This window comes from Macaca fascicularis, chromosome 1, assembly GCF_037993035.2.
Source record: "Macaca fascicularis isolate 582-1 chromosome 1, T2T-MFA8v1.1".
Lineage (NCBI taxonomy): Eukaryota > Metazoa > Chordata > Mammalia > Primates > Cercopithecidae > Macaca > Macaca fascicularis.
The window spans coordinates 55,975,609-55,988,606 of NC_088375.1; the positions used below are offsets into that span (position 1 = coordinate 55,975,609).

At 34.5% G+C, this 12,998-nt stretch overlaps 1 protein-coding gene across 14 annotated transcripts in view; it reads left to right on the forward strand.

Moving 5' to 3' along the window:
• The window catches only part of NEK7 (NIMA related kinase 7), a 146,005-nt gene that overhangs the window by 108,160 nt on the left and 24,847 nt on the right, over positions 1–12,998 (forward strand). For all 14 annotated transcript variants that reach the window (XM_065539256.1, XM_074031859.1, XM_074031876.1 and 11 more), the window contains one exon: positions 141–248. In XM_065539256.1, the coding sequence (XP_065395328.1) occupies positions 141–248 (108 nt within the window). The remainder of the gene's footprint in view (positions 1–140; positions 249–12,998) is intronic.

Here is a 12,998-nt window from a genome sequence, read left to right on the forward strand (position 1 = left end):
AAAATAAACTAATTGGTCCATAATTCAAACTTTCATGATTAAAATAAATTTTAAATTCTATCATGAAAAGTAGTTCTTAATTCCTTTAAAATTTCTAAAATGTCTATCATCTTTTACCTGATCCCTTCCTTTATTCACAGATATAAAACCAGCTAATGTGTTCATTACAGCCACTGGGGTGGTAAAACTTGGAGATCTTGGGCTTGGCCGGTTTTTCAGCTCAAAAACCACAGCTGCACATTCTTTAGGTAAGAGACACAATATAATTTCATTCAGTTACTTTGCGTATGTGTCATTAGAAGATAAGAGGTGTACCAATTACATGCCAGCTCTTACATTCTTAATAAAACTATTTTGAAAATCACCAGGTCCTGAACAGATGCCTGCAACTCTCTATTAGGTATAAGGTTTCCTCTAATATGACAGTTGGATACTTCTGTTAACTTGACCTCAGGCAGACATTGAGTAAAAAAAAAAAGTGCTGATAAATCTGGTGTAACTATTGCCATAGAAAAGTCCTTTTATTCTACATTTAATAATAGATAATATGGTGATTAAGCTGTCTCTTGGAAGACTTCACCAGACCATTTAAAAATACAATAGTAGTTTGTAAATTTTTATTTATTAAAATAACATATATAGTTTTGAGTGTTATTGTTTAGAAATAATAGAAATTACTAAAAGATAATTTTTAAATTGGGTAACTTAAAAGGAGTGATAGGGCTTATCTTAAAACTCCTCAAATCATATATTCTTCATGTAAATACAGGACTTAGATCAAATGGTGACAATCAGAATTAAGTAAAAGTTATGTTAAAAATAAGTTGGCTTTGATTTAATGGTGCTCGTCTTTGGTGTCATAATTTCATTGAAAGCTATTTTTTTTTTATAAAATTGTTTTGAGATATGAAATAAAAACCTTTTAAACGTCCTGATGAGGAATAAATGAGTTATACTAAATAACAAAGTAGTGAAATGAACATCTGAATTAATTGACTAGAGTTTTTAAGTTTTCCCGGCTTTGTTACCTAAGGTTCTGTGTGGCCTTGAACCTGTCATTAAATGTTTCTATATTTCTAAAACAGTACCTGAAACGTATATAAGTACTCAGTATTCGCTGAATTACAAAATATTGTATCCTAATTTCAAGAGTGTTGGAAAGATAATGCTTTGCGTTTTTAACGGGATTTCAATTTTGTCAAGTATTTTGAGAAAATGAAATTTCGCACTGATGCTGAATAACAGTTTTTTTCTCCTTTCACTTCACATTTATTTTTATAGAGCATTGTAATTTTTCCTGAATAAAGAAATTTGACATGAAATTCCATAAGAAATGCATATAATTTGCCCAGCACTTTAATAAAGTTTTATTGGGAAAGTTGAGAGTGGAGGATTTCTATAGAGAAAACAAACCTTAGACTGTTTCAAGCCAGTGCCATTTGTCAGTACTTAGACAACGTTTTCACTTTATGTTACTCATCTGAATAGAAGAATGTCATAAAAGCATTCTGTCACTAGTTTAGATAGAAATGCCAGGCTACAATTACATACACACACCTGCACATTCCCCTGCTCATGCACACACGTGTGTTGTTTACATGCTGCTTTGCAGACTATCTCTGAGCCTGCTGTAGTCATCCAGCCCAAAGGATCCAGTGTTATATGAAACTCAGTTTCGTTTTGTTTGATTTGCCTGATACTGCCTCTTGTAAAAGTTCTAAACAGAATTTAAGAACATATATGCATCTCCAAATTGAGGTGATATGCTAGTAGAAATTATGGAGTAAAATTAATTTTAATAGATTTAATAATTCATTATGAGTTTCTAATACCAAGTTTTATCAAAACCAACTCACCTAGGGTCATGTAATTATATATATGTAATATATAAACATTATGTATATTTATATAATATATAAATATATTGTTATATATATAAATGTGTGTATATATACACATTATAAATAAATAAAATATATGCTCATGCCCATAATTACTAAGCATTCTAAGACATACCTGAAATACAGCAGTGAAAAAATAGAAATAAGACTGTTTTCTTAATGGATGAATCATAGAATATTAATTTTTTTCACAAGTATTTTTTGTTTTACATATTATTTTGAGAAAAAAATATATCCTTAAAATAAGAAAATTTCCTTTATCCCTTCTTGTCTTCTCTGTGAACTGAAGATTTTGATTGTTTAAAACGAAAGTTCATTAAGCACAGTGCATTATATACAAATAATTAAAATTTGGACTCTAGTCTACTAAGGCTCTTTGGACCCCATAAAAATCCTACTTAGAAGAATCAAGAAAATTCTCTGCTAACATACTATATGTAAAATAGCAAGGATAGAAATCCTGACAGACATTCTTGATGACAAATTGACCCTAATTTTTAATTGTATTACTCTGCTATGTTGTCATATATTTTTAAGAGCAAATTTAAGTTTTCTTCTCAGAGTTGGCACTGCAAAGTAATTGAAAAAGTGGTGACCTATGCAAATTTATTTTGCTTATAGAAAACACAAAAGAACTATAGATTTTATTGTGTGTTGATTCATTTTTTAATTTTACTGAGGATACAATCTATAGGGCATGATTCATCCATAGAGCAGGTATACATTTCAGTGAAACTATAAATAAATGAGATCTCTATGTAGTTCATAAGGAAAAATCTACATAAGTTTACCTTAAAGTTTGTACTGGAGCCAAATTTCTTTTAACTTTGGGAAGGAGGTATTTTCAGGAATTTAATTTTAAAATGCAAAGATATATAGGATTTTAAAAACGTCTTACGCATTTATATTTTCAAAATACATTTTTGTTGAAAAATCAAGATACGGTTTTAACTTATTTTAATTCATTAATAGGATTGTGCACTTCCAAAAACTATGTTTGTATTTAACAATCCTTAAGAGATTGGCAAGTCTTTGCATTTTCAATTGTCTGTTCATTTGGTGTCTCTTATTTTTATCTTTTGATTCCATGATAAATCAACATACAATAAAACCTGTAGTTCTGTCTTCTGTAGCAAATAAAATTGTATAGATGGCCACGTTTCCAATTAGTTTTCAGAACCAATTCTTAAAAGTATGACAGCATAGTAGTAATTCCTTTAATATAAGGATTGAGAATTACAAATACTAAATCTGATATTGTTGCATGTTCAAACTATGTTCAGATCTTCAAAACTGAAAAATATCCTAGCAGGTCTTCACCTGTTTTTCTTCTTCCTCCCTGCTACCACCACATACATTGTCTCAAAATATCTCTACTTTCCGTTCCCTCATTCCCTCCTCCTTACTCGATAATTATTTCACATCTGGACTAGGAGATTACCCTCTTTTGTTTCTAATATTTTTCTTCATAATCCATCTGTATGTTTCCACTAGAGTTATCTTCCTCAAAGACACTATCTGATTGTGTTACTTTCCTCAAAATCCTCCTTGGTTCCCTGTTGCCTGAAGAATGTCATGCAAGGTCCTTGACCTGGCATTCAGCGCCCTTTACAGTTTGGTGTCCTCTAACTTTCCACTCTGATTATTGACTGACTGTATCTCCCCAGCTCATGATGTGCCAGCCATGTTTTTCCTCTTGCTTTCTTCTGAAAGAATGAACACTGGGATTTGCATGCTCTGTGGGACCTTTATCAAGCCATTTATTAACTTTTCTAAAACTCAGTGTCTGGATTTATAAAACTAGAAATGCAGGTAATAACCATCCTATGTTGTCCCTTAACTCCTAAACAATTCCTGACCAAATAATATAATGAATGCAAGTGTTTTCTTAACACTGTAATAAGCCGGATAAATGTTCACTTGCTTATGGTGGTGGTGAAGTGATGAAGGTGCAGAAAAAGAAAGGGGGAAGTGGAGGAGTTCTCCATGTACAATTTATTTATTCTGCCTGAACTGATTGATTTAAAAACCTATTATATGCGGGTGCTATTCTAGAGACAAGGAATGTAGCCTGAGCAAGACAAGTCCTTGTCCTCAGGGAGCTTACCTTATGGTGGGAGGAAATAGATAATAAAGCAAACAAAAAACTAAGATGAATTATTAGTGATATGACAGAAAATGGCCAGTTGGGGAACTAATTTGGAGAGGGTGAGATGGAGCAAGTCCCCTCTGAGAAGGTGATATTTAAAGTGAGATGCAAAGGATGTAAAAGGGGCAGCTATGAAATAATGTCCCAGGTAGACTGAAGAGCATTTCATATAAAGGGTGGATACAGGATAAGCTCTGTCTGCTGGAACTGAGTGAAGAAAAGACAGGGCTGGATGTAGGAGCAATTCACATTTTATTCTAAGTGCAGTGGCAAGCTTTCACAAGGTTAAATGTAATGAGGAGAGCGATGTGATCTGGGTTGAAGGCAGCAGCCACAAACCTCTTCGTTCTTCTTTGGGCTGAGCATTCCCAGGATAGTGTTCTATTTTCAGGGTCTTCTGTGTCCTGCGAGTCTGCATCTTTTCCTCTCAGAGTACCCCTTAGTATGTGCTACCCAGAACTGAGCAGAGTACACCACATTGGAACTCATTAGCCCATAAAACAGAATGTTTACACTGCCTGCGATCTGTGATCTAAACAGTTGTTTGGTTTTTTTGGTCTCCTTATCCTCCTCCCATCTTCACTTTTTTTTTTACACGAAATTATGTTAAGGAAGATTTTCATTTGTTGTTTTTGTATTAATTTGGTTGGAGGTATGACTAGGGAGACACACACACACACACACACACACACACACACACAAATGAATTTTGCCTTGGTTTTATTTGTCAACCTTATAAAAATATATGTTAAGAAACTTATTATCTATATCTGCATCTTTAAAATTTATAATGAGGGCACAGCTTTCTTAAGCTTTCTAATAGTGTATGTCAGTGACTTTCAAATTTCTTGACAATGATGCAACTGTATTACATTCTGATATTTTCTGTTCTATTTTATTTCGCTAGAAATCCCACTGGTTTCAGCCCACTAAATTGATTTCACAACTCATTAATGGGTTGTATGACCCACAATTTGGAAAACATTGGTCTAAGTCTGCAGCGCCTTCATGCTGTTTCATTTACTTAAAGGCTAATTCCCATTTTCTCCCTACTTTTGGACATTCTCCAGACTTGTTATCTGGCCAGTTGAATTGGTCAATCATAAATTACTCATTTATACTGCTCCTTGTGCTTCCGGAGGGGTATGATAACATTTATCACATTTCTTTACAGTTTGCAAATCATTCAACTCTCTAAAATCCTTACACATACATGTGAACTATGCACATGAGCTGTTTGTATTCTAAAGTTGAGAAAACGAAGCAGGGAAAGGTAAACAGCTAGAAGATAGTGGGTAGGTCTGTGGCTTCCTAGTTTGGGTTTACTCTTGCATGCAGTCTGTTTTTTCATTATGTCAGTTCCTTGTGGCATTTTTTCTTACTTTATACTGTTTTCTGATTTGTTTTATTAGATCTAGAAGTACTATGTTCAGCTTTGTTACATTGCTTAGGAGCCTACATATGAAGACATAGTTTGCTGTCTCTCCTACAATTGACTACAATTACTGCTTCAAGATTCAGAAGTAAACAAGAAGTAGGTCTCTAGGATATCAAAATCTGTCTTCATGGCCATCTGTCCTCCCATAACTTTAGCTGATATTTCTAAAGAATGGCTGTTTTAGACTGAAAGCTAAAATTTCACCAAAACTTGTGAAATTGGAATATGGCAATCAAGTAGTATATTTTCTCATATCACAAGAGGCAGCATATACTTTTGGTATATTTCTATTTCTTAACTTACTCTGAGGTGTCCTTTCAGCAAATATAAACATTCTGACCCAGAGGCAGCTTACTAAGAGATTGAGTATCTTAATCGTTGAATATTTAAACATATAAACAGAATACCAGAACATTTTTTATATATTCCCAATGTATACTATTTCTAGCCAAATCATATCAAACTTCCCTTATTTCCTATAATAGTGACCCAGGAGAATCCTCTATTGCTACTAAATAGTAACAATAACAACAGTGGCAATGAATACGAGTACTGTATAACATTTAAAAATTGGTGAGCATTTTAAATCATGTTTTCTCCTCTGTTCCTCTGTGTTGTGGGTACGGTAAGTGTTACAGATTAGAAAACTGAGATCACTCTATTTAATACTGAACCTGACTGCCCCCACTTCATCCCTAGAACTCCTAAACCTTACCCTGTTTTAATTTTTCTTTTTTCCTTAGGACTTAGTATCTTCTGACATGCTATGTAATATTCTTACTATGCCTTGTATGTATTGTCTCTCCCAGCTAAAATGCAAGCTTTATGAGGACAGAGATCTTTGTGTATTTAGTTCCCTCATGTACCCTAGACACCTAGAAGAGGGGATTGCTCATAATAGATATTCAGTAAATACTGATTGAATGAATGAAGCTTAGAGACAGACTACACACATAAAGGGTGAATTTGACTAAGTATATCAGTAAGTATAGGTTAGATTATGCTGCCAGAAGAAACAACACAAAAATTCCTCAATTGCTTAGCACTGAAGAATGTTCTAATCTTTTGTCAACCACAGTGAGTTGTAGACCTATGTTGATCTTTAAGGTAGCTGCCATCCCTTCATGTGGTGACTTGGCATTCCAGGCAGCTTCAGTCTTGTGTTATCTTCATATCAGCATACGTTTTTGTGATCCCATGAGGGGAAGACAGCATGGAGAATCACTTACTGGCTCTTAATTAAGCCCTTCTGCTTGAATGTAACACAGATTACTTCCATTCACATTTCGTTGGCCAAAACAGATCTCATGGCAATGACTATCTCAAAGGGACAGGGAAATGTAATTCTCCTAAAATGTCCAGAAAGAGGAGAATCAGAAATGTGAGTATAGACCATGGCTGTAAGATAGAGAAAAAATACCTAATTTAGATTTTTTTTTAAGATATTGCTTGTATCCTTTTTCTACTTGTTTGTTTTTGTGACATATTTGTAGCTATTGCAACGAAAGGGTAATTAACTCTCTTAATGGGAATGGGTGGTAGTGGTGAATGAAGAGTAAGCCATTAGGAAATTTACATCTTTCTAAATTGGAAAATTCTGAGCAGAGAGATTATCTTTAAATCCAGAATGATTCATGAGGTTCACTGGAGTATTGATCCCTGGTGACTTTTCTCTGGATCAATAAATCTGCAGTTATCCCTGCTGGACTTGCTTTTGATAACAGCTTATTTTGGTCAATGTAAAACATTTATAATAAAAAATAGTTACTTATCAGGCTTCAAATACTCATATGGACTAAGTGCCGTGTAGCACATTCACTGATTTCTATTCTGCATTTCTTTGAGATAGGTATGATTATCAAGTTTAGATTTCTATCAGTTAGTGACCAAGCCAGAGTTCATTTAAATTACAAAGGACCATAATTTTAACCTTTATACATTGCGTTATTAACCATATTATTATTCTTTTGGCGAATGTATTGGCTTCTCCTGCCCTGCCGCCCCTGACAAAAAAAGAGAACCAAAAAACAAAACAAAACAAAACAAAAAAAACACCATCCCAAAATGATCCTGTGAGCTTTTAGAAGTCAAACATTTTTTTGAACCATATACATTTTTCTCTTAACACCCTTGGTCCTTATGTAATCCTTGGTGTGAGGTAGGTCCATACCACATAGAACTGAGTGTTTCACTCTCCCATGCAATGCATGAATCATTAGCACATTTGTATTTATTTTCAATTGCTGCCCTAACACATTACCAAAAACTTAGGGGCTTAAAACAACAGAAATGTATTATTTTTCAGTTCCATAGCTCAGAAGTCCAATATGACTCTGACCAGGCTAACATCAAGGTATCTGTAGGATTGCAGGACTTCTGGAGGCTCAGTCCATTTCTTGTCTATTCAGATTATGGCAGAGTTTAGTTTTTTGGTGTTGTAGAACTGAAGTTCTTGTTTCCTCACTGGTTGTGAGCTGAGGGCCATTCCCAGCTTCTAGAGGCTGCCCTCATTCCTTGGCTCCTGGCTTCCTTCCTCCCTTTTAAAAGTTAGTGGTGGAGAGTTCCTGTCACACTTTGAATGTCCCCTGCCCCTTCTGTTGCATCTCTTACTGATAATCTAGCGTAATCTTCCTATTATAAAGTCCTCAACCTTTATGGTGGCAAAGTCTCTTGCCACTACCATAACATAAACAGGTATAGCACCAAGAGGCAAAGATCATGGAGACAGAATTTCTGCCTGTAACGCAATTTTAATAGACTAATAGACATTTTAATAGACGCGACAGCTGGGGAGACATTCATATCCTCCTCTAAAAGCCTAATTAGGTGAAATTGTTTAAAAGCTAGAGAGGTTCTAGGCTAGGCGCAGTGGCTCACACCTGTAATCCCGGCACTTTGGGAGGCCAAGGCAGGCAGATCATGAGATCAGGAGATCGAGACCATCCTGGCTAACACGGTGAAAACCCATCTCTACTAAAAATACAAAAAATTAGCCTGGCGTGGATCACACCACTGCAGTCCAGCCTTCAGTCCAGACAGAGCAAGACTCTGTATCAAAACAAAAACAAACAAAAAGCTAGAGAGGTTCTGCGGAAGAGGTTCCAAAATTAGAGGAAGTTTACATTTAATGAAAATAAATATTTTGTTTTTTGAAGAGATACTTTGACTTTAAATTTTCTCATTTTTATTATAGGACTTTATAGGTACTTTATTGCATTGTAATTTACATTTACTTTTCAAGGGAGAAAATGCCATACTTGGCTTAATATAAATTTATAAACAAATCATTTTCTTTCATTGTTAGCTTACTGGCAATTGTTTAAAAAATTATTTGCAAATTTTTTGTATTCCTCAAGGAGCCTCTCACACTACTAACAATCATGCTTCTCAGGGGCTTACTCTACCATGGACTTTTGAATATAGACGGGGATAAAAAGTAATTTTAACAAAACTTAATTAGGATAATTAATCTGTTAAAAAATCTAAACACGTTATATACTCCAATGTATATAAGTAATTGGTGATAGTTATCTGCTATTCAGGAAAATCTATTTACACCAAAATTGTATTTATTAATACATACAGTGAAGGGTTTCACCTCTGACTGCCTGTTCTAGTGAAAGGAGAAAAACAAATAAAAACACTTAAATTAATAACCTATTGATATGACGTTTTAATTGCTTTTACATTGTCTCCCAGAAAAAGAAAGTTTTCTCTTTGCATGTTTGTGTGAATTTACTTGTATGTGCTTGTTGTACCTCCTAAAAATGAGATAGATTTTTGCTTAAAAAAACAAAGCTAACTAAAACTCTCTGATATTGATCCTTGTGCTAAACAAATATTTGAAACCCCTTGGGAGGAAATTATGTTCTTGTTTTTGTTTTTGTTATAGGATTTCTTGAACTGCTGTTTACCTTTTGCAGTGAGACAAATGATTCTTTGATTTTGTAAAATTGCCAGCAGATTAAATGCATGGCCATCAGAATTTTCACACTGGAGTCTCTTGAGTGTACAATTCGTGTTCCCCACACTATTTCCAAGTGTGATATATGCTCTGATTTCAACTTAGAAAATTAGTGTTCTTGAACCAGGCATTAAAACAGTTTCATTTTTGGTGCCAGGTGCCACCTGTGGTCACATACTTGTTTTTCCCACACCTTTCCTAGCACCTCTCGATAGATCTTTGGCTTATACCCCTTCGTTATTCAGGGTGGTTTAGAGCTGTAAAGGCAGCATATGTTCAGTCAGTACTATAGGCTGCTTTCACTGATTTATTTTTAACTTTCAGTCCCTTATTGACTTAAGTAATTGCTCTGGTAAGAAGCTATTATCTAATTTTAAACTGCACGTTTAACCTCCCAGCCGCCATAACAAGTATTTATTTAAATCAGCGTAGCTGCAGAGTAGCATAATTTTCACATGTGGCCCATTGAACTTGGACCCTTATTCCTGGTTTTTCATATGTACATGCTGTGACTTTTAGATTTCTCTGCTTCTTAATTTGGAAAGATACAGATATTTTTTTCAGTTGTATTTCACAGTGGTCAGTTATACTGAAATAACCATCTGCTTAAATGCAAGAGACAAGAACTACCTGGGTTTGAATTCCAAGTCTACAGCTTACCAGTTTTATGATCTTTGGCAAGTTACCCGACCGACTTCCTATGCCTTCTCTCAAAAGCAGTATAATAGTTGAAACATCTCATAAAACTACCTTATAATAGTTCCCGTTTCATTGGACTGTGAGCCCCACAAGATCAAGGATTTGTCCTGTTTACTTCTGTCAGCACAGGACCTAGAATTGTGTGTGCCATGCAGCAGGGCATGGTAAACTTTTGTTAAAATTCAGCAAGATAATACATAGAATGCATTTAACACAGGGCCTGGAGCACAGCAACAATAACAATAAAATATGCTTAGGTGTTTTACCTCAGCATTATTAAAGCTCTTAAATGTTATCAGTTGCACTTCAAAGATGACAAATTTTATTTTATATATGTCTTTTGCAGAAATATTGATCTCCTACTCAGCCATTCTATATTGACCTCAGTACTCCTTACAATGAAATAAATGTGCCCTCTCTCCATTCTGTCTGCCAACATAATTTCTGGGCTGACTCATAAGTATGAAGGAAAGAATGGAAATTAAGTCCTATTCCCTGAAGGGGTGTGTGTGTGTGTGTGTGTGTGTGTGTGTGTGTGTGTGTGTTTATATCAAACTGAGGTGAAAGATGACTTGTCTCCTTTTAATTTTCCCAAGAAGGAATATTCAAAGCTTTCTTGTCTGTAGTTTGCTCTGATTCTAAGAGAAATAAACTATATTTCTAAACTTAGTTCATTTGTGTGTACTCTCTGACTTAAAACACTCTCACTCAGCTTTCCTAAGTAATAGTTTAAAAAGGACTATTTTTTCCATTTTATTTTCCAGATGGATTTTTGTAGAGTTTTTTTAAGTGCTACAAAATTTTAAAGCAAAAGGGACCTCAGAGATCAGCTCATCTTTCTCATGACTTTATCTTACAGATGAGGGAAGGAAATGAAAAGAGAAGTTAAATGGTCCTAACTAGTTAGTGGCAAATGTAAGATGTGAAAGAGATTTATCTTTCACTGGTTTTGTGCTGCCTCCCTTATTTAAAAAGCACACAAAAAAAACAGTCCAAAGCTAACCACATATGAGAATGCTTCAGTCATTCTGTTTTCTTTTTTCATTCAAATCTTTGCAGAGATTACAATGCTAAAATGTTAGCTAAACTATTCTGTATATAACCTGCTCTGATGAAAATTATTAATTTAGTTATATCTTCTATAATAACAACATGTTAGCAGAACTTGTTGATTCTCTTAAACATATTGCAGAACTTCTAGATACCAGTCTTCATTTTATTCAGGATAAAGATTAGTATATATATATTTATGGAGTATATACCATATAAAACTTTTCTTATATAGCTAGAATAAGTCAATGTAATGAAAGGGATTTTTACATGTGGATGACTGCCTTAGTATATTTTAATGTGATATTAATATAGAATAAAGAAAGGTCAGGTAAGATTTTTAGTTGTTACTAGTTTTCCTCTGTCAGCCTCTGTTTTTTATAATGTTATCATCCATTTCCTACTTTTATTCATGTCCGAAGGTTAAAGTGGCATAATGTCTGCTATTGCAAAATGTACTCTCATTTTACCTACAATCATAAATTCTTGAAAGATAAGTGGAATTACATGTGCTGTAGTCTTCAAGCTTCTGAATACATAGGACAGTAATTCACATGATCATTTTAATGTCTAATCATGTCACTCCATAACTCTCTTTTCTTGTACAACTGTTAAAAGAAGTCACAACATTCTTGAGGCAACAGAAATCATAGACACAGCTGTCATGAATCTCTGAAAAAGTTTTTTGGAAATAATTATATCTTCATTAATTTTGAAATGTTGAAAACATATCACTGCGTTTAAATGTACTGCAAATTTTCCTGTGCACTTAAACTTTTAGGCCTCTCCGCTAGATAGAGAGAGGTAAGGACGAATCAGTTTACGTGATGGGGCTGTACCTCTTTGCTCAGTGTCAGTCAGCGTAAGAGTCGTTGTCCAGAATGGAGGGGCATATGAGGAAGCATGTCAGGAGACAGTAGAACCTCCCTCTTAGACCTGTGTTCCCCAGTTAATTATGAATTTATCCAATTAATAATTATAGTGCAGAATACAAACTTACTCATCTTATATGACTTTTGGAAATATGTTGATCAAAGGGGTGAGTAGCATCCTTAGCTTTACATTTTAATATATACTAATGAATATATGTAGTTTAAATATTGAAATAAAACATGCTTATTTAATATAAAGAGGCTTGTTATTTATAATATTAAGCATCAGTATCTAAAGTATCAGTCTTAACTGAGTGTGTAACTTTTTGCAATGACCTCCAGCAGCTCACTGAAAAAGCATTTTTGTACATTAAGATTTTTTGCATTTCAAATTTAGCTTAGTAGAATTCCTAATCATTCTTTTCCTTTGCTCCCTTCACTTGGGTCGTCTTTGAGTTCAGTTTGTGTTGCAGTTAAGGTGTTATGCTGGGGCTAATCTCTGTAAAATGCTAGCATTTGTTCTTCTTTTTCCTTATCATCAATCTTTCACACTCATATCAAACCCCTAATGTATCAGCAGGTTTCCCAGAGCTACCGGTTAAAATTACCTTTGCTTTTGGTAAACTCTGAACCTTCAAGCCTCAGTGTTTTCAGTTGCCCCCCTGTGGATTCCGTGAAGCCTCTCTCTGCACATTCCTCACTGCCAGTCACTTGCTTTATGTCCTGAAACCAGGAGCAGAGCCCGTTTATTATTCTAACTGTACCTACCATCCTTCCTTAAATGGAGAGAATGTGTAAATATTTCCAATAATTGGTGTCACTTATGCAAACTACAGGTGAAAGTGGTTAGAACTCCCAAAGCTAGATAGCTTGTGTTTATTTTACACAGTAATAACACAGATTCTTTAAACCTAGCTGTTTTCCA